This window comes from Lucilia cuprina, chromosome 6, assembly GCF_022045245.1.
Source record: "Lucilia cuprina isolate Lc7/37 chromosome 6, ASM2204524v1, whole genome shotgun sequence".
NCBI classification, from domain to species: domain Eukaryota; kingdom Metazoa; phylum Arthropoda; class Insecta; order Diptera; family Calliphoridae; genus Lucilia; species Lucilia cuprina.
The window spans coordinates 20,842,592-20,865,683 of NC_060954.1; the positions used below are offsets into that span (position 1 = coordinate 20,842,592).

General features: G+C 33.3%; 1 protein-coding gene across 50 annotated transcripts in view; it reads left to right on the forward strand.

Annotated features, from left to right (window-relative positions):
• LOC111681517 (microtubule-actin cross-linking factor 1) overlaps positions 1 to 20,699 on the forward strand; it is a 133,010-nt gene extending 112,311 nt beyond the window's left edge. For 12 of the 50 annotated variants that reach the window (XM_046954554.1, XM_046954555.1, XM_046954556.1 and 9 more), the window contains 18 exons: positions 19 to 7,499; positions 7,664 to 7,675; positions 8,026 to 8,251; positions 8,334 to 10,293; positions 10,359 to 10,527; positions 10,686 to 10,745; positions 11,321 to 11,365; positions 11,727 to 11,801; positions 12,284 to 12,458; positions 12,531 to 12,648; positions 12,747 to 12,976; positions 13,048 to 13,165; positions 16,012 to 16,190; positions 16,456 to 16,735; positions 16,799 to 16,973; positions 18,126 to 18,188; positions 18,483 to 18,587; positions 19,884 to 20,699. In XM_046954554.1, coding sequence (XP_046810510.1) covers positions 19 to 7,499; positions 7,664 to 7,675; positions 8,026 to 8,251; positions 8,334 to 10,293; positions 10,359 to 10,527; positions 10,686 to 10,745; positions 11,321 to 11,365; positions 11,727 to 11,801; positions 12,284 to 12,458; positions 12,531 to 12,648; positions 12,747 to 12,976; positions 13,048 to 13,165; positions 16,012 to 16,190; positions 16,456 to 16,735; positions 16,799 to 16,973; positions 18,126 to 18,188; positions 18,483 to 18,587; positions 19,884 to 20,028 — 11,616 coding nt within the window. In that variant the 3' untranslated portion in view covers positions 20,029 to 20,699. Of the gene's footprint in view, positions 1 to 18; positions 7,500 to 7,663; positions 7,676 to 8,025; positions 8,252 to 8,333; positions 10,294 to 10,358; positions 10,528 to 10,685; positions 10,746 to 11,320; positions 11,366 to 11,726; positions 11,802 to 12,283; positions 12,459 to 12,530; positions 12,649 to 12,746; positions 12,977 to 13,047; positions 13,166 to 15,104; positions 15,266 to 16,011; positions 16,191 to 16,455; positions 16,736 to 16,798; positions 16,974 to 18,125; positions 18,189 to 18,482; positions 18,588 to 19,883 lie in introns of all 50 variants that reach the window. The other 38 variants (XM_046954563.1, XM_046954537.1, XM_046954558.1 and 35 more) reach the window with 18 other exon arrangements.
• Positions 20,700 to 23,092: the final 2,393 nt, after the last annotated feature.

Consider the following 23,092-nt stretch of genomic DNA (forward strand, 5'->3'; position numbering starts at 1 on the left):
TTTTTTTTAATTATTTAGCAAATCAAGGATGAGATCGAAACACAACAGCGGCCAGTGGCAACATGCCTAGAGCAAATTCGTCAAATTGTATTAACTGGCGGTGATGTTCTATCTGCCCCCGAAGTGACAACTTTAGAAAATGCAGGTCGTGAATTACGTTCACGCGTTGACCGTGTTAATGATCGCACTGTTCGTTTGTTGCGTCGATTGGAAGCTGGACGTGATGAACTTAATAAGTTACGAAGTGAACTAGATATATTCTCCGATTGGCTACAGTCAGCACGCCGTACATTAGAGGATAAAGAACGCGCTCTGTCTGATCTTACTCGTCTTTCATCTCAAGCAGAAACAGTGCGTGAGTTCGTTAGTGATGTAATAGGTCATCAAGCAGATTTACGTTTCATCACAATGGCTGCTCAGAAGTTTGTCGATGAAGGCAAAGAATTCTTAGCAATTCTAAATGATTTTAGAACATCTCTACCCGAACGTTTGCCACATGTGGAGCCGTTATCAAGTGCAGAAAGCCCGATACGTCAAGAAGTATCGTTAGTATCAGCTCAATATAAGGATCTAATGAATCGTGTCAATGCACTTCAGGATCGCATTTCTGGTCTGGGTGGACGTCAACGTGAATATCAGGATTCTTTAGACAAGGCAAGCGAATGGTTAAGAAGCGCACAACCACGCGTATCTCGATTAATTTCAGAGCCCATAGCTGGAGATCCAAAATCTGTGCAAGAACAAATGAATGAAGCCAAGGGCTTGCACAACGAGCTCTTGTCGAATGGCCGCCTTGTTGACAATGCTCAACAAGCATTGGATAGTTTATTACACACCTTAGGAGGCCAGCTAAGCCCGATGGAAATCAACCAGCTGGAAATTCCGATCGCTGAACTAAAAGACAAGTATCAGAGTCTTCTTGATACTTTGGGCGAACACTGCAAGATGTTAGATAAAACCTTGGTGCAATCTCAAGGCGTCCAAGAAGCTCTTGATAATTTGGGCGGCTGGGTTAACCAAGCAGAGGATAAATACAAACTACAGTTGAGACCTGCCTCGCTTATCAAAGAACGTCTACAGGAACAAATTCGTGAGCACAAGGCTCTTCTTGCTGACATGCAGTCTCACCAAGTCAGTATAGACAGCGTTCAATCGTCCGCTAAACATTTGATGAACACGGCATCTAATGCCCGCATTGCTAAAAAAGTGGAAACAAATCTCAATGATGTCACTTCTAAATTTGAAAAGCTTTACGATAAGGTTGTTAAACGTGGCGATTTCCTCGATGATGTCTATAATCGTTTGTGCCAATATTTGGACGAAATTACTAGCGTGGAACAGGAAATTGGTACTTTACAAGATGCACTTGATGGTCGTGACACTAGTTTAATTTCTGCCGAAGAATCTGCTCGCCGTATGCAGGAACTCTTGCATCGTAAAGAAGATCTTACACCCTCTTACGAGGATTGTGTACGCAATGGAAAAGATCTAATTAGCATTCGCGATGTAACTGACACCAGCACTTTACGCGATAGAATCAAGGCGCTTGAATCTCAATGGCGCAACATTAACATTACCATCGAAGAGAAAGCAAAATTGTCAAAACAAAAAGCTGAACACCAAGTAGCATATGAGGGTCTTAAGGATCAAGTACTTTCGTGGTTGGCGAGTATGGAAACTCGTATTAGCGGTCTGAGCCCTGTAGCTGTGGATTTGGATAAAATTCGTCAACAGCATGAGGAGTTAAAACCGATTAACAAGGATTACCGGGAGTACGCGTCTACAATTGACAAAATTAATGATATTGGTGCGCAATACGATGCTCTAATTCGTCCTGAAAGTCCAGGTCGCAAACGGTCAACATTTAGTCCTATAAAACGAGTTAGTCCCTTGCGTCGCATGTCCGGAGATGCTCGTAGCCCTAGCCCTACAAAGGGAGGTATTCTGTCGCCACTATCAACTGGTTCCAGTGGATTTGGTAGCCGCAGATCCTCTCAAGATGGCTTCCAACTCTCCGAACTTTCTCCGGTACAACAACAATTGAGCGAAATTAATAACCGTTACGGTCTAATAGGAGTGCGTATAAATGATCGTCAAAACGAATTAGACAACATGAGCGAAGAAGTAAGAAAACAATATGATAATCTTAAAAATCTTGCTAGCTTCTTGGATCGTATTCAACGCCAGTTGCCAAAAGAATCTGTTTCAAATAAGGATGAAGCCGATCGTTGCATTAAACAAGCTCGTAAAATTCTTGAAGATATGTACGAGAAGCAAAGCCTTTTGGACACAACAAAAACGCAAATTAAAGACATACTTCGCCGCAAATCAGAGGTTCCTGGTGCTGATCAGTTACGCATTGAAAACGATAACATTGTAGAAAAGTGGAAGCAATTGAGTGATATTTGCAAAAATCGCATCAACTTTTCAGAAAAATTGCGTGATTTCTTAGACACACACAATAACTTAAAGAACTGGTTAGACAGCAAGGAACGCATGCTAACGGTTCTTGGTCCCATTTCGTCCGACCCCCGCATGGTTCAAAGTCAAGTTCAACAAGTACAAGTTTTGCGTGAAGAGTTCCGTACTCAACAACCACAATTGAAACACTTCCAAGAGATTGGTCATGATGTTCTTGATCATTTGGAAAGTGATTCACCAGATGCTGCAGCTGTTGATAAAAAACTGAAAGATGTAAACTCTAAATGGGAAGATTTGGTCGGACGCCTTGATGAACGTGCAAACAGTTTGGGAGGTGCAGCTGACAGTAGCAAAGAATTTGATGCCGCAGTGAATAGGCTTCGAGAGGCATTGCAACAAATAAGTGATAATTTAGACGGCTTACCAACTGATGGTGATCATCAAGAGAATTTAAGAAAAATAGAAAATTTGGAACGTCAATTAGAAGGTCAACGACCATTGCTTGCCGACGCAGAACAATCAGCAGCTGCTCTTTGCAATATACTAGGTGATCCAGCATCGAGAGCTGACGTTAACTCCAGAGTTGCTGCTCTTGAAAAACAATATCAAGCACTACAGAAGAAACTTGATACAAAAAAAGCTGAAACTGAAGCAACACTTAGAGATGGTCGCCACTTTGCTGAAAACTGCTCTAAAACTCTTGGTTGGCTTTCTGCTGAACTTTCCAATTTGGCAGAACGTCTTTTGGTATCAGCTCATAAACCTACATTGCAACATCAAATTGATACTCATGAGCCAATATATCGTGAAGTAATGGCACGTGAACATGAAATCATAATGCTCATCAACAAAGGAAAAGATCTTACAGATCGCCAACAAGATAGAACTGTTAAACGTGACTTAGAAAGAATTCAACAACAATGGGAAAAACTTCGTCGTGAAGCTGTCGAACGCCATACTCGTTTGCAAACTTGTATGGAACATTGTAAGAAATATGAAACAACATCCGAGGTATTTTTAGCTTGGTTGCGTACTGCTGAAGACAAGCTTGTCGAACTGAATCCAGGAGTACTTTCTAAATCTAAACTTGATACTCGTCTCCGTGATCTACAGACTTTCCGCAGCGAGGTCTGGAAACATTCCGGTGAATTTGAGAACACGAAGGGTTTGGGCGAAACATTCTTGGCCAGCTGTGACGTAGACAAAGACCCAATAAAGGCAGAACTACAAGATATTCGTGAAAGATGGGAACGTCTTAATAATGATCTTATTGCCAGAGCTCATGAAATAGAAAACTGCTCACGCCGTTTAGGCGACTTTAATGATGAACTTCGAAATTTAGATCATGCAGTAGGAAGATGCGAGGATCGTCTTGCAGCTCATGATGCCTTGGGTGGCGCAGCTAAAGACCCTAAACTCTTGGAACGTGTAAAGGCTATACGCGAAGAACTCACAAATTTGCAGAAACCATTACAGACTCTTAAGGGTATGGCTAAAGATATCTGTGCCGAAGCACGTGCTGCTGGTGGAGACGCTGAACACCTTACTGATGATGTTGATGGCATTTCTGATCGAATTGCAGAATTACAAGGTCGTTTAGATGATCGTTTGGGCGAACTTCAATCCGCAGCAACTGCAGTTTCACAATTCAATGAACAAATAAAAACTTTAGGGCTCGATTTGAATGAAATAGAAAATGAAGTTGAAAAACTCTCCCCACCCGCACGCGAAATTAAACGAGTGCAAGGTCAAATCGACGACACTGCCAAATTACAAAATAAGCTCGAACGTATTGTAGATCGTATTGAGGATGGCGAGCGTGCTGCTGATGCTTTAGTTGACGCTGGCTTTTCACCAGATACTGCCCAAACACGTGACCAAATTTCTACTCTTCGTAAAACACTTGCTCGTTTGGATAATCGTGTTCGTGATCATGCACAGAACTTAGACGACACATTGCGTTCTTTACACGAGTTTTACGATATGGAATCACAAACTATGGACGATATTAAAGATTTGAGTGATGAATTCTGTCGCATGAAACCTGTGGGCTCCGAACTAGAGCAAATTCGTCGCCAGCAGGAAGATTTTCGTAATTTCCGTGAAAACAAATTTGAACCTTTGGCTCAAAATGTTGATAAGGTTAATGTAAACGGACGTGATCTGGTACGATCTGCCGCAAGTGGTGTCTCAACTGCTCAAATTGAGAAGGACTTAGAGAAGTTGAACGATCGCTGGAACGATCTTAAAGAACGTATGAATGAACGCGATAGACGTCTGGATGTTGCCCTTTTACAATCAGGCAAATTTAAAGAAGCTTTAGCTGGTCTGTCTAAATGGCTATCTGATACCGAAGAAATGGTAGCTAACCAAAAACCCCCAAGTTCGGATTATAAGGTCGTCAAAGCACAGCTACAAGAACAAAAATTCCTTAAGAAAATGCTTTTAGATCGTCAACATTCTATGTCGTCTTTATCTTCGTTGGGTAAAGAAGTAGCCAATCACTGTGATCCATCTGAACGTGCTGCTATTGAGAAACAACTTCATGATCTCATGAAACGTTTCGATGCATTAACTGATGGTGCTGAACAAAGAGAACAAGACCTGGAAGAAGCAATGGAAGTTGCCAAACGTTTCCATGATAAGATTAGCCCATTGGAATTATGGTTAGATAACACAGAAAGAGCCGTTAAAGGAATGGAGCTAATACCAACGGACGAAGAAAAGATTCAACAACGCATTCGCGAACATGGCCGTCTTCATGATGAAATTCTGAGCAAGAAACCTGACTTTACTGATTTAGCCGATGTGGCAGGTCAGTTGATGCATTTAGTGAGTGATGATGAAGCAGTCAATTTAGGTGAGAAAGTACGAACCATAACAGATCGCTACACTGGATTGGTAGATTCTAGTGACAATATCGGTGCTTTGTTGTCAGAATCTTGCAAGGGTCTAAGGCATTTAGTTTTAACTTACCAAGATTTAGTTGCATGGATGGAACGAATGGAAAACGAATTAAAACGCTTCCGTTCTGTACCAGTCTATGCTGAAAAATTAATGGAACAAATGGAACTTTTGTTAGAACTGAACGAAAATATTGCAAATAATGCACCAAATGTTGAGTCAACTGTTGAATCCGGAGCGGAACTCATGAAACATATTTCCAATGATGAAGCCATACAACTCAAAGACAAGTTGGATTCATTGCAACGTCGCTATGGAGAACTTACAAACCGTGGTGGAGATTTGTTAAAGAGTGCTCAAAATGCACTGCCATTGGTTCAACAATTCCATGAAGCTCACAATCGTTTAGTTGAATGGATGCAATCGGCAGAAAGTGCTCTAGCTACTAGTGAACCACGTCAGACTGACGTTCTTCGTTTGGAAGCTGAATTAGCTGAAATGCGACCAACATTAGACTCGGTCAACTTAGTTGGACCTAAACTATGTCAACTATCTCCCGGCGAAGGAGCTTCTACTATTGAAAACATTGTTACACGTGATAACCGTAGATTTGACGCAATTGTAGAACAAATTCAACGCAAAGCTGAACGTTTACATCTCAGTAACCAACGAGCTAAAGAGGTCACTAATGATATTGACGAATTGTTAGAATGGTTCCGTGAAATGGATACAAACTTGCGCGAAGCTGATTTACCAGCAATCGAACCTAAATTGGTTCGTGCCCAGCTGCAAGAACATCGTTCTGTCAATGATGACATTTCCAGTCAAAAGGGACGTGTGCGTGATGTTACTGCAGCTTCCAAAAAAGTTTTACGTGAATCTCCTCAAAGCGAAAATACTGCCACATTGCGTGAAAAACTAGATGATCTTAAAGAGATTGTCGACACAGTTGTTCAGCTTTGCAGTGAAAGGTTAGGCGTACTTGAACAAGCTTTGCCCCTTTCAGAACATTTTGCTGATTCTCATGCTGGCCTAACTACCTGGTTAGATGATATGGAACAACAAATTTCACGTCTTAGTATGCCGGCATTGCGACCCGATCAAATAACCCAGCAACAGGACAAGAACGAAAGGCTTCTCCAATCTATTGCAGAACACAAACCGTTATTGGATAAATTAAATAAAACAGGTGAAGCTTTAGGCGCCCTTGTCGCTGATGACGACAGTGCTAAAATTAATGAAATTTTGGATTCGGATAATGCTCGTTATGCTGCTCTACGTCTAGAATTACGCGAACGGCAACAAGCTCTAGATAACGCTTTGCAAGAGTCCAGTCAATTTTCCGATAAACTCGAGGGAATGTTGCGTGCTCTGGCCAATACTGTAGACCAAGTTAACCAACTTGATCCACTATCAGCTCTACCTCAAAAGATTCGTGAACAAATTGAGGATAATGCCGCAATTAAAGATGACTTAGATAAACGAACGGATGCCTTTAGTGCGGTTCAACGCGCAGCTAGTGATGTTATCGCAAAGGCTGGCAATAAGTCAGATCCAGCTGTCCGAGATATAAAGAGTAAATTGGAGAAACTCAACAACTTATGGAATGATGTTCAAAAAGCAACCAAAAAACGAGGTAGTTCTCTCGACGATATCCTTAATGTTGCTGAACCTTTCTGGAATCAACTGCAAAGTGTAATGAAAACATTGAAGGACCTCGAAGAAACCCTATCATCTCAAGAACCACCTGCAGCCCAACCCCAAGAAATTCAAAAACAACAAGTAGCATTGCAGGAAATTCGCCATGAAATCGACCAAACCAAACCGGAAGTTGAACAAGTACGCCGCCATGGCAGCAATCTAATGAATTTGTGCGGTGAACCTGATAAACCAGAAGTTAAAAAACATATTGAGGATTTGGATAATGCCTGGGATAACATTACCGCCCTGTATGCCAAACGTGAAGAAAATCTCATTGATGCCATGGAAAAAGCTATGGAATTCCATGAAACTCTACAAAATCTTCTGAAATTCCTAGCGAAGGCTGAAGATAAATTCGCACATTTAGGACCAGTCGGTTCAGATATTGACGCTGTTAAAAAACAAATCGAGCAATTGAAGTCGTTCAAGGATGAAGTTGACCCACACATGGTTGAGGTAGAGGCATTAAATAGGTAAGTTTTCTACTTTATACACTTTATTAAATAAACTATGTCATTAGATTATTATATTAATCACTATTTTTAAATTGATCCCATCTACTTTATACTATTTCTACTACTTATGATGTTAATCAAAACGGTATATTTTGATAATCGTGTAAATTCCAAATTGGCAGAGGTTTAGAAAGGCAAGAAATAAGTCAAAAACAAATTTTGTTGTGTTTATTTGTTACTTGTTATGAAATGTATATCTACCATTATCCGTTAAACCGAAATGCATGTTAAAAATTTTGAACAGCCATGTATGATTATGTACATGAGTTTTGCATATTTTAAGCTAAAAATTATACATACCGGCATACATACATTAATATGTATGTATATATATCCCGAAAGCTTTTCTTGTTAATTTGGTATCGCTTAATTGAGATTTTTTATGATTTATTATTTTGATTTAATTATTAATGCATGTGGTGTTTGAGAACAATTTCAAAGTATATATTTATAATAACGAATTCTTATATTAATAAATTTACAGACAAGCTGTTGAATTAACGGAACGAACTTCTCCTGAACAAGCTGCTTCAATTCGTGAACCTTTGACAGTGGTAAATCGCCGTTGGGAGACATTATTGCGTGGAATGGTTGAACGTCAAAAACAACTTGAACATGCTCTTTTGCATTTAGGGCAATTCCAACATGCACTTAATGAACTTTTAGTTTGGATTAACAAAACAGATGGTACTTTAGATCAATTAAAACCGGTAAGTATATAAAAATTTATGTTCTCCGTATATAGTTATATATTTCCCTTATTCCGCAATTTAACGTGTATATTTGTTGTAGATACCCGGCGATCCACAATTACTCGAAGTCGAATTAGCAAAATTAAAGGTTTTGGCAAATGATATTCAAGCTCATCAAAATTCAGTTGATACACTTAATGATGCAGGACGGCAATTGATTGAATCTGAAAAGGGTTCTATTGAGGCATCCACTACTCAGGAAAAACTTCGTAAATTGAACCAGGAATGGAAGATGCTTTTACAAAAGGCCTCGGATCGTCAACATGAGTTAGAAGAGGCTTTGCGAGAAGCCCACGGTTACATTGCCGAGGTTCAAGATATTCTAGGTTGGTTAGGTGATGTTGATGCTGTTATCGGAGCAAGTAAACCAGTTGGTGGCTTACCAGAAACTGCCACCGAACAACTTGAACGTTTTATGGAGGTGTACAATGAACTCGAAGAAAATCGTCCCAAAGTTGAAACAATTCAAGCTCAAGGTCAAGAATATATTAAACGTCAGAATCAAATGAAGGTATCCTCTAGTAATCTCCAGCACACATTACGCACACTCAAACAACGGTGGGACGCCGTTGTTTCAAGAGCTTCGGACAAAAAGATTAAACTTGAAATTGCACTAAAAGAAGCTACTGAATTCCACGATACATTGCAAGCATTTGTGGAATGGTTGAATCAGGCGGAAAAACAATTGGCCAATGCTCAACCCGTATCAAGGGTTTTAGAAACAATCCAGGCGCAAATGGAAGAACACAAAATTTTACAAAAGGATGTTAGTACTCACCGCGAGGCAATGCTATTGCTTGACAAGAAGGGAACCCACCTAAAGTACTTCAGCCAAAAGCAAGATGTAATACTGATTAAGAATCTTCTTGTATCAGTCCAACATCGTTGGGAACGTATTGTTAGCAAGGCAGCTGAACGTACCCGTGCTCTTGATCATGGCTACAAAGAAGCTCGCGAATTCAATGATGCCTGGAACAACATGATGCAATATCTACGTGAGACTGAGAATGTTCTGGATCAAATTATTGAGGAGGCCACCTCATCTAAGGAACCACAAAAGATTAAGAAATGTATTGCTCGTCTTAAGGATAGTCATCGTCAATTGACAAGTAAACAATCTTTATATGACTCCACAATGCGCAACGGCAAGAATCTCATGGAACGCGCTCCAAAGAGTGACGAACAAGTGCTCGGTAAAATGTTAAGCGAACTTAAGGACCAATGGACGCGCGTGTTGTCAAAGAGCATTGAACGTCAACGGAAATTAGAGGAGGCTCTTCTTTTATCTGGACAGTTTTCAGATGCACTCGGTGAACTTTTAGAATGGTTGAAGAAAGCCAAACAACGCCTGAACGAAGATGGACCTGTCCATGGAGATTTGGAAACAGTTCAAAGGCTCTGTGAGCATCACAAACACATTGAACAGGACTTGCAGAAGCGTGCCGCTCAAATGCAAGGCGTACTCAAGACTGGTCGCGATTTGGAACGCTCTGGTAATAATCCAGATGTTGGTCACCAATTAGATGAATTACAATCAATGTGGGATGATGTTAAGGGTGCTGCAGCTAAACGCGGCGAGCGTTTACAATATGCCCTTAAAGATGCTGAGAAGTTAAATGGCAGCATCCAGGCACTCTTCGACTGGTTGGATCATGCTGAGCAAAAATTACGCTATGCCAAGAATGCACCCGACGATGAAAAGGTGTCTCGAGAAATGATGGATATGCACATGGATTTCATGACCGATTTACGCACCCGTGAAAAGCAAAAGTTGGAAACTTTCGAGTTTGCTGAAGAAATTATAGTCAAGGCCTATCCAGATGCTATACCAATCATTAAGAATTGGTTAAGTATTATTGAAGAACGTTGGGAAGAAGTCAAGCAGTGGGCCATTAACCGTGAAGCTAAATTGGAGCAACACTTACAATCTCTTAAAGATTTGGATGATTGTATAGAAGAACTTTTAGCTTGGTTAAGTGGTCTTGAAGCGACATTGCTTAGTAAGTTTTCTATAAAAAATATGTTATCATAAAAGAAAAATATTAATTTTTTGTTATTTATTCAGACTTAGAGCGTGAATCATTGCCGGATGAAATTCCACCACTTGAGAAGCTTATTGAAGATCACAAAGAATTTATGGAGAATACTGCTAGACGTCAAACTGAAGTTGATCGTGCCTGCAAACCTAAACAACTACCACCTGGTGCTCGCAAAATGACCAGAAAAACCCCAGCGTAAGTTTAACTCGCATCATTTAAACTCTTGTTTCTCCCCTACAGCTTTGATTTTTTATTTCCATTTTTATTTTTATATTTTTTTTTTTATTTTTATATTTTTTTTTTTATTTTTTGTTTAAACACCTCAATCTGATTTGATAATCATTTCACTACAGTCGTGGCTCAAGTCATGATATTCGTGAACAATCACCCGATGGTACCTTAAGACGACAAAGGTTCGTTTTTGTTAAAAATTCAAACTAAACACACTCATAAAAGCTGCTTCAATTAAACTTGTTTTTGTTACCGTTTTTTACAACTTCAATAAAATGCCAACCATTAATACATTAATTTTCATAAGAGAAACACACATTCACAAACAGAGCATTAATGAGCATGAAAATGACAAAATAAGAAAACAAAAGTATAATTCCGAAATTTTTTATTCCAACTTAACCTACCGAGAATCATTTTTTGTTACTCTTTTGAATCGACAAATTTAACCAACATACGAATAATCATTAAAATATACCTTAATATAAAATACTCCAAAAACAAACATAGCAACATACTTTTCTAATAACAGATTTTGAAATATTTAATTTACAAATCCAGTAGAAAACTAAATCGTCTACTAGTACCATTTAAACCATTATTAAAAAAATATCCATTAATTTGCTTAATTCATATGCTTTTTTCTTTCTCCAGCTGCAAAATGACAAACAATAACTCATAATAATAAATCCACCATACATATGCATATTTGTATTATTTTCAGATATTAATTAGTTTTTATTATTTTATCCCACAGCTTCAAGGGATCTCGTGATCAAGGCCTTAATACCCGCAAATCAAGGTAATTTTTAAACTTAAAAAAATAAACTAATTCAATTTTGCATGTTATCACTCAATTAAATCGAAATTCAATTCATTTGAACATTTCGCAAATATTGAGAAAATCAAATCATATTCTTTTGTTTTTGTGTATCTTGCTTTATTTTAAATACATATTACATTTTTCTTTAATTAAATATATTTTTTTTGTATTTTTTGCTTTTTTGTTTGTTTGTGTTTTTGTTACTTTATTTCATTTGTTTTTTCTTCTATGTTTTGTATGCTTTTGTTTTGTCAACATTTTCTCTGCATTCATTATTTTGTTGCTCGACAATCAACATTTAATTGACACTACTGCCTATCGTTTGTTTAAACATATACAGTAGTCGTATGACTCCAAGTCGTGATACTCCCGATAGAGATCGTTTGCCTCATTATGGTCCACGCTTCTCACCTAGGTAAGTGCATGTCGCTTATAATATATTATCATTTCGTATCCTTTATACTTACATTTGTATGTACATAATCTAGAGTGACCAATTGTCAAAGAATTCTTGTAGAAATTTCAGCCAAATGATGTATGTTCTTATACTGCATTATAATTGAAAAAGGATAACTTCAGTTACTATGGATTGAAATTCATGACAATGTTCAATGATAATAACTGAATATTTATCTTATTAATATGCATTGTTTGAGTTCTTTTACAACCTTTTATATAACGGAACACTCTAATATATATATGTACATACATACATACATATATACATGTACTTTTGTATTGTTTTTTGTATGTTTTGTCTTTTATGTAATGTATGTTTTTGCATTGTAAAATTTGGCCAAAATTATTCTATACATACAACACACATACGTTAATAAATGTATGACATTACTTTTAAAATACAACATCGAAACCTAATGTATGAAATTATTACCTTAGCTCTGTGGGACCTGAACTGGAATTCCGTTCGCCAAGAGCGAAATTGTTGTGGGATAAATGGCGCCATGTTTGGATGTTATCATGGGAACGTCAACGTCGTTTGAATGATCATCTTATGTATTTGAAGGATTTGGAACGAGTTCGCAACTTTAGCTGGGATGACTGGAGAAAAAGGGTAAGTTAAATTCGAAAATTAGAATTATAACTGAATCAGTATTAACTATCTATCTGCATAATTAATTTCTAGTTCTTGAAATACATGAATCACAAGAAATCACGGTTAACTGATTTGTTCCGTAAAATGGATAAGGACAACAATGGTTTAATACCAAGAGCCGAATTCATTGATGGTATTTTGAATACCAGTAAGTTATTTATACTCTCAAATCCAACATATGCACATTTGTGTGCTTGTGCAGGATATTTGTTTAAAATATGCTAAAAATTCATAATTTCAATTTAGAATTCGATACTTCACGCATGGAAATGGGTGCTGTTGCTGATCTGTTTGATCGCAATGGTGAAGGTTTGATTGATTGGCAGGAATTTATAGCTGCTCTCAGACCTGACTGGCAAGAACGCAAGCCTCAAACCGATTCAGATAAGATTCATGATGAGGTCAAACGTTTGGTTATGCTGTGTACTTGTCGCCAGAAATTCCGTGTTTTCCAAGTCGGTGAAGGCAAATATAGGGTAAGTCCATAATTCAGTTAGTTTTATTCGAATTCATCTTTAACATTATAATTAAATTTGTTATGCTATAGTTTGGTGATTCACAAAAATTACGCCTTGTTCGTATTTTGCGTAGTACTGTAATGGTGCGTGTTGGTGGCGGCTGGGTCGCCCTAGATGAATTCCTTCAGAAGAATGATCCTTGTCGCGGTAAGTTATATGCTGCTTTAGTTGAACATATTTTCTTCTGCATATTAAAATCATTGTTTTAGTGGTGAAACATTACAAAATCATTAGTATTTATTTTGTTTCATAGTTAGAAACTATACAAAAAAATCATTCATTAATACATTTTAATTCATTTTTATACGCAGTAGTTAATATATGGACACATACACTTAATCATTTTTAATATAATTGAAAACTGTGTTTAATATTAAAACTTGAAATAATTAATTAAATCAAAAATAACTAAAACATACATACAATAGAATTGAAAAAAAATTAATGGACAATTTGTCACCATGTAAATATTATTGTTTAATTAATTATTTCAATCATTTCTCAACGTAGATGGATAAATTAATGTCTTCTATTAACGTTTTATCATCACTATTACTACATTAGATCCCTGATTCAAAGTTCTGATATAATTATATAAGAAAAAAACAAATGTTGACTTTTTTAAATTTTTTAACAGAACTTTGAAATTGGGTGCAAGTCTTATATCCATTGAAACATCCATATCTCACCATCATCTATTTACCACATCATTTATATTACAGTTCAAAGTGTAACAAGTCTTTTAAATATTTAATGCAAAACGGAAATGGTCATTTAACAAACAAACATCTTTGAAAATAATAAAAATAATAGTAATAAAATTGTGATCTTACAAAACAAAATAAACACAAAAAAAAATACTAAAAAACAATAACAATATAAATTAACAGTTATTGGATGATTACTTTTTATTGGGTTTAATAATTCATTAGTCAAGCTAGAACTAATAATAACTATTAGAAATTGAAAGGCAACTTAAACATTCAAGAAATCTTCAAGGAATACAGATTGTTATCTATTGTTTTATGTAATAAACGCTTTTATGTATTTGTTCTTGTATCTCAAATTTCTTCATCAAATTTACTATATAGTTTTTATTTCATCTTATGCATGCTTCTTTTTATGTTTATTTTCGTATACCAACATACAAATATTTTATAATCCTACATGTCCGCTTATTTATAGTGAAATATCAAAAAAAGCTACAAAATTTAAATTGCAAAAAGTGATTTAAATGAAAAATTTATAATATGAAATTCAAATTGAAAATATAACGTAACATAATTATTTTTACATACAATCGTTGCTGTAAGGAAAACGAATATCTCGTTCTTCTCATTTTCTTTACGATAAAAATTAAAATACTTTTTGAGCTAATCACGTAAACTATGTTCAAATCGTCTTAGCATTTAACCAACATAAATATATTTCTTGAAACAATTAGGAGTACTACGAACAGTCTGAAATATTTTGGATTTAAAACTTAAAACAAAAAAAAACTGCTTCATTTTATTTCAAACATAATTTATATGTATTTGACAATGCCTTAACTCTCACCTTACATTATATACGCTTTATTAACCTTAATTAGTTTTTATTTATAATTTATTTTTTTTTTAACTTTTTTAATTTATTTATTTTTTGGCTTTTTTTTCTTCTTTTTGTGTTCTTTTTTTTAAATATAATCAAAAAAAATCTCGTATCAACACTGCAATTGAAAAATAAAAAACAATGTTGAATGTTCTTTAAATAAAAATTTATGTTCGAAAATATGCAATATTATTTTTATTTGCAAACGAACGAATTCAATAAATCTTAAATGCAACAAATGAACTTATCGAATATCTATGTGTATCTGTATGGCTAAATGTTGTTACATTTAATGCTTTAATGCTGTTGTTGCTTTAAAATCATATCAATCAATGAATCATAAAAATCCTGAATGAATTTTATTGTTGTTGTTATCAATGTTGTAATCTACCCTTTTATGTGACTTGGGGTTATATGACATAAACTGCTCGAAAATGCAAATAAAAAAAACGAAAATACCTATTTGATATTGTGATTGAATTGAATGAATGCTCAGCTAAGGGACGTACTAATATAGAATTGCGTGAACAGTTTATATTGGCTGACGGTGTTTCACAAAGCATGGCTGCCTTTACGCCTAGACGTTCAATACCAAATGCTACTTCAAATGGTAACAACTTGCCGCCCTATATGAGCTCTCAAGGTCCTATTATAAAGGTAAATAGTTACGAATCAAACTCATCGACTAAACACTTAAAAAACATTCATTTTAAACATCATCATATAACACCAATAACCACCCCAAACAGAATGCTACCTTTACCTCAGTGTGTCAAAAAAAATATATTTCTATTTCATTAATTAACTTACTTCTCTATTCATAATGTACATCAAGATGAAATATTTCTCTTATGGAAATAATATACAAAGAAAAAGCTATGAGCTCGTTAGTTATCATAGACTTGTTCGTTATGAATAGAACTCTTAAATCGTAATTGTAAAAAAACTTGTAAGGTAAGTTTTCAGTCACCGAATCCAAAAAAAAAGCAAAAGCAAATAAATGTGTCACCTGCAAGCAAAATAAATTAGTTTTAATATTGCTTGTTTTGTTTCAATTTGTAAAGCATGCTATTTTTTTAAATTTTTATTATTTTATTTACATGGATATGTATAGCTATTTTTCGCACCTAGATACTTCGCTCTATACATGCGGCAATCAATATATGAATATTTACATTTTTTAATTTATCAAAAAGGGCACTTTTTTAAGATCACGATTTTAATTATGATCAACATTAATAAGTTATTATTGTTAAATCGTAAAAAAACAGTTGAGACTTTTTTTCAAATTATTTGATTAAATGTGTTTTTTAAATGATCATTCTACCGGTTTTGTGCAAAATTTGTCAATCACTCTTTATAATTTCTTAAAAACAAAATTTTTTCTTATAAAATTATCGTAGCTGATGAACATTTGGCTGAATTAATGCCAATATTTGAGCGTATACGTGCACAAGAGCAAGTACCATGCGCCTTTCCTATACATATGGGTGCTGGTGGCACCGTATTTGTACGTTGCAATAGTAGTCGTTCTGTTCCACTGAGTCCACATGTAATACATTGCCATCCTACTACGCAATGGGTAAGTTTTATATACAAAAAAAAGTGTACCACTTAAAAAATGGCCAACTGTCTGCAAGAACCGAACAAGAGTCATGAAAAGAATATAAAAATAAAACGCAATGATAAGAGAATATCTACGTTATAAGTACATAAAGTATTTTCCTTTTTAATTTATGTTTTTCAATCATGGGGTGCAAAATAATTCATTATATTTTTCATAAAATTTTTTAATGACTTCAGCAAAAATAGATGATTAATATTATTATTTTTTAATTATAATAAAGGTGCGCGAACGTTCTGTTCGCTCTATACCAATGACAAAGACAACAAATACTCGTTCGTCAGTATCAGCTTCAACCCCAGATTCATTGAGTGATAATGAGGGAAGCCATGGTCATGCCTCGGGACGTTATACCCCAAGAAAAGTTACATATACCAGTACAAGAACAGGTTTGACACCTGGTGGCTCCAGAGCTGGTTCTAAGCCCAATTCTCGCCCTGTTAGTAGACAAGGTTCTAAACCACCATCACGTCATGGTTCTACATTATCTCTAGATAGTACAGGTAAGCGTTTTGTCTTGTTCTCCAGTGAAATTTTCCAAATTCTAATATAATAAATACAAATAGATGAACATACGCCATCACGCATTCCACAACGTAAACCTTCGGCCACAAGTTCAATTTCTGGCACTGGTACAACACCACGTCCATCAAGATTATCCGTTACACCCACAACCTCTCGAACAAATGGTACAATTACACGTAAAACCGCATCTGGATCTGCCAGTCCTGCTCCCACTAGGTAAGTAAAAACATTTATTGATTCGTTTAACTTTTTACAATAAACAATAGGAAAGTGAGATGAGATGATAAAACTTAAGTATGAAAATCTATCCTATGTATCACTTGATAATATATTTGAGGTATTCATCTCTTTTGGAAAATTATTTATGCCTTAAACTCAACTCGTGACATAAATAGATTAAAATTTTATATTTTATTTAAATATAACCAATTAAAGATGTAGGCATTTAATAATCAAAGTTAAATATTTTTAAGTTAATTTTTCAAATATCAAACTTTTTATATGACTAGCCTTGCTTTCTTTCGTCTCATAATTTGATGTAATTATTCTGATTCATTTAATTGCATGTCGAACATTTTATATTCTCTTATTTACAATTATTTTCATTTTCTTTTAAATAAAGAAAATAAATATTCTTCTGATACGAAAAGTTTGAGTTCATCATTTCAAAAGTATATTTTTATTTTTCAATAATATTAATTTTACTTTAATAATTTATTTATTAGTTTTCCCTAATAAAACAATTCATCTGATTAATAACAAATTAATACTTATCCTAAAATCAAAAATAGTTATGCCAAAGGATTTTCTTGTTTACATAAACAAGGTTCAGATTTTGTAAGCAAATCAAATTAAAATAATTTTTTAATTAAAATGATTTCGTGCAATACATATGTATGTACATATATACATACATATATATCATGTTGGCCAATGAAATGAATAAATTTTAGTTGAGACTGAATTCAATAACTGAATGAATAAGTTGTTAAAATGAACTTACTTAAATACTGGCATAACTTTTAAACGTATTACAATTCTTACTTAACAAGAAACATTAATTTACATCCTACATCTTTTTAGTAATTATTTTTGAATGTCAACAATATTTATTAATTTTTAATATTTATTTTTTTAATTTTTTTTTTTTAATTTTCGAATTTTAACAACCATCATCATAAATTGGCATGTATTTTTGTTTTACTATCGAAACGAAAACAAATATGATCACTAAATAAACTCCAACTAAAACAACATCAACATTTAATACTGAATTTCCCTTACACCGAAACTAAAAAAACCCTTAATACACAAACTAAACCAAATCTAAAAAAATTAAAATACAAACAAAAACAAATACCCAAATAGCAACGGAGGCATGAGTAGATCATCCAGTATACCAGCACTAACAGGCTATGGCTTCAAAACTAGGTAAAACAAACAAAATTTCATTCATACTAAACAAATGTCATATCACACACGTATTATTAATACTTCCCGTTAATTGTAATAATTTACTGTATATATACATATATCAGTTAGTTTAGTAAATATGTTTAATTTTAAGTATTTTAAATCTCTGGCTCTTACGTATGTATATAACTTCTATGTTTTTCTGTATCTCTTAAGTATTTACATATGGTCTATGAATAATATTATTAATTTTTGTAATATTTTTTCACTTTTTTCCCTTTAATTTTGCTAAACAAATTGTAATCTATTAAGCAATCGTATGTCCAGGATACCAGTTAAAGTATCGAATTCATTGAGTGCTAATTCCTCACCAACCAACTCCACTTCAAGTAGTGTGATTAATCCTAACAATTTGGGGTAAACATCGTTAGTCACGTTTATACACAATCATATACTCGTACATATATATAAATATTATTATATACCTACTAGACAATATACATACATCCATATATATATTTGCAACCAATTGTTTTAGAAAATCAACAAAATATACAAATATTTTTATTTTAAAAGTACGAGTAATTATAAAATTTAATATTTTTTTTTGCATTAATGTTTTAATTTGTTTTCGCTTGTTTCCACTGTTCAGTTTAAAATTTTATATATTTATTTTGAGTTTGCTATACTTTCCAAAAGGCATGTCTTTGTTTGATCAAATACTTTGGAATTATTTCGAAAACTTTGTTTGAAATTTGACATACAAACAAATGTGTATATGTTATTCCCTTAAATTGCAACGCTTAAGCTATTACATTTGAAAAGCAATGCGCTTAATAATATTATGCTAAATTTCAATTTAACATCAAAACGTTATGAGTAAATCTCCATTTGTTTTGTATATATTAAATTAAAATTTTCTAAATCAGGAGTGGAATTACACACAAATATTTTTAAAATGTTTCGATAAATTTTAATTAATTTTTGAAAATTCATATTTAGAAAAAATTATAACATTGTCGTATAGAGAGTGTTTATTTATTTTTAATAAAAAATTCACAAGATAACAGTTTCATTATAGTTTTGGTTTTAAAAATTTACAAATATTTTTATTTTACACAAAACTGTTTTATTTTTGATTAAATTACTTAATTTTATTTATATTGATATTATTATTTTATAAAAAAATGTCGAGTAATATTATTGGAACTAATTATGTCTTCTGGCTGGGATTCTCTAACCAAATAAAAGTATTCATAAAGTTTTATATCCTTTATGCTTGGTTTATTAAGCAGATTTCTATTAGAAAATTCCAACAATAAACTATCAATAAATTTATTAGACTTTTATGAATACGGTGGTTAAGCTCTTATTTATAATGAAATATTTATTTTCCGAAATAGCTAAATGTTAAAAATGTTTCATTATGGATAAGGGGAAAACAATAAAATTCAGTTTTTGCTCCATTATTTATTGTTTTTTTGTCTATGATATGCAATATTATTAGAAAAAGTCTACTCCCAATTAAAAAAAAGTTATATCTATTTGTATTGTCAATGTCTCTAATTAATAAGTACGTTGCTAAAGTTATTTCGTATTTTATATGCTTTTTTTAATATTCTGTTTTGTGTTTTGTATTTTATATGTCCGTTAATTTATTTGAAATATAAATTAAAATATAATTTTAACGCTGTATTTTTTATACTTTCAAAGGCGCACTGTAAGTGGCACTTCAACACCATCAGGTATGCAAACTCCAAGAAAAAGTTCTGCCGAACCAACATTCAGCTCAACAATGCGCAGTCGAACATCCCGTGGTACAACACCTGTGGAGAAACGAGAACCTTTTAGACTATAAAACTATAAAGTGCATTATGACGAAAAAAAGTTAAAAAGAAAAACTTGAAAACCTCAAGTTTAACGCACACACATTTATTTATATGGATTCTCGTCCATAGCTATAAAACAAAAAAAAACAAGATATTCAAACTCTACTAACCACTAGTTTGCAGATGCTAAAACTAACGACTACAAAGACAAAAAAGAAGTTAACAAACTGTTTTTGTATCTCTAACACATCCTATATATTACATTGATTTAAATGTATGGAAAGTAAAACTATATTTGTTTGAAGCCATTTTCGCCAGATGTTTTCAAACAACAATAATGGTTTCAGGAAATATTATTTTCACTGATAAAATTATATAAAACATACACACAAAAAGACATAAAACCTCAATGATTTCTACAACAAAAAAATTATTATTATTGTTTAGATTTTTTTACTATTTATAAAAACTTAATTATTATTTATACTAATTTTAACTATAAAAACTTTGTACTACTTTTTTTGTTTAATACGTTTCCTTTTAAAATATTATTCAGTTAATTTATTTTAATTTCTGTTATTTTTTCTGAAAAAAATATGAACCTAATTTTATTTTATGTATATAATTACTTTTTTAGAACACTCCAAGTGCTTTAAGTCAAAAGAATTGCAAAATAAAAAAATATATAAACAAATTTAAATTAGAAAACCAAAAAAAAAAAATATATATATAATAATTAAACACGTACACATTCGAATTAAAGTCATATTTTCCAAATTTTCATTCTGATGTAGACTGGTTTAAAATCGCCAGTTTAAACCTTTCTATATCGGAATAAAATGAAAATGTGCAAAAAATATATATTACTTACATATTTAAAAGTAATAAGCTCTTAAAATATTTATGAATAGACTATGAAAAATGTTTTCTATTTGTTTCTTGCTTTATTATTTTCCCTTAGTTAAACAATCATTATATAATCTACTTATAATTTGATAATAAATTCTATCATTAATATAATTTTATGCAAATAGCAACAAAAATACTAAAAGTCATTATTGTAAGTTTAATATTATTAATATTATTTAAGAACTACTACTTTTTTGTTTTTTTTTACATAACCATATATTTAAAATAAATATGCAAATATTGTATAATACTAATACTAAATTATTATGTTATCGATTAAAATGAATAATTGATTTTTTTTAATTTTTTATATGCAAAAAAAAAACAAAATTGAAATAAAAAATAACATACATAAAAACGTGCCTGTCTTTGTTATTTATTCAAATAAAAATCTTTGAAATAACGGTAACTAAGTAATAAATCTTTACCTTTTGTTTTCAAATTAATAACGTTTTATTCCAATTTCTATCAAACAAATGTTTATATTTTTATATTTAATAAAAAGTGCAATTTTGTGAGAGGAAAAACGTAATCAAATGAAATTATTTGGAAACCATGCAAGGTGACTTGGTATACCACACAACGACTTCTTTAGAAGCTGTCAGAACGAAGAAAACAAAGAATCTGTTGAACACCTTCTCTGCCACTGCCTTGCATTAGCAGACTATCGCTTCGAATTTTTAAGAAAACAAATATTTGATGATTTGTCGGAACTATCCAATCTAAGATTGGAAAACATAAACGCCTTTATCAGGCACAGCAGTTGTTTCTAAAAACCACATGGTCATACTTAATCGTGGCATTTTAATAAGGACGAAATTTTTCTTTAATTACTATACCTCTATCTATACCCACTCCTATATTTACTCTTGGTCTCAGACTCTAAGCTTTACTCTTTGTCTCTCTTATTATTTAACCCTTAAACTATTTCCCTTTTTCTCTCGCTCTCTACTTTTCATTTCTTTACAGCAGCCAAGCGCAGAAAGAGAAACGCTTTGCTATAATCAAATTTTATAAGAAGTAAAATTGTAAATTTTACAAATAAAACATATTCAAATGTTTAAAAAAAGTATAAAAAATATTTTTTTTAATATTATGCATTCCTGAAAAGTTTTAGGAGAGTACGAGTTTTTTGCAAGTTATTCTCTTGTTTGAAAATATTGTTGTTGTTTTTACTAATTTTCGCAATTTTTACGCTCTTGCTATGAGTTTTATTTATGATCGGGTTGTGTACGTGTGAATTGCCGAAAATCTTCGTAATTAGAACAATATGAACGCGCAACGCTGTAAAGTTTACAGGTATCACAAAGGGAAGGAGGAGAGGACAGGACAGTACGGACAATGGAAATGACGAAAGGGTAGTTGGAAAGGACACTATGGCTTTCAGGGACAGTGACGTTTTAGGGATGGACGAGGACAGTATTTTTGAAGGGGACCTAACTTTGACGGACATTCATCTTGGAGCATGAAGGACAGATTCTGAAGGACTGCGATGTGGACGACCTTCTGAACTTGTCGAAAGATTCCTATGGGGAAGCTAGTGCCATATGCAAAGTGCCTTTTTGGGTAATTGGGTCTTTAACACATGGGAGTTTTGAAGGTTGTGTGAGGACGAAGAGGAGCTAGAGACAGTAGAACATATTTTGTGTGACTGTCCTGGTGCACAGAGTCTGTGGCGGAAATGGCTACAAAAAACATTCCATGATGATTTAGGAGATGTAGCTAGTATAGGCGACATTCTAGGTTTTGTAAAATAAATACCGGTATTAGGACATCCCGAAAGCCGAGATTTTTCAAAAAAATTCCGGAATTTGCTTAAAAAGATGTTTTTATTTTCTATTTTTAGCCATAATTTTCATAAATTTGCAAATTACGATCTTATTCAAAATTCAGCTCAGCCAGTTTAATACTTTTATTTTTTTAAAGTGGAATGATTATAGCTCATAGTACATATAAATTGATTTATTCATTTCGTTTCTAACATATCGAAATGTTTGTAATATACCCACAAAAGTAATAAGATTCTGTGTATGTTAAAAACGCGAGTTATAAGACACATGCCCTGCAGCTTTATAGCGAGCAAAGCTCTTGATTGCCTCTTTAACCGCATGAGTTTTGGATAGGAATTTTTTATCTTCGATATGTCATTTACGCTGTCTACCTGTTGACAGAAAAGTTTCCAGG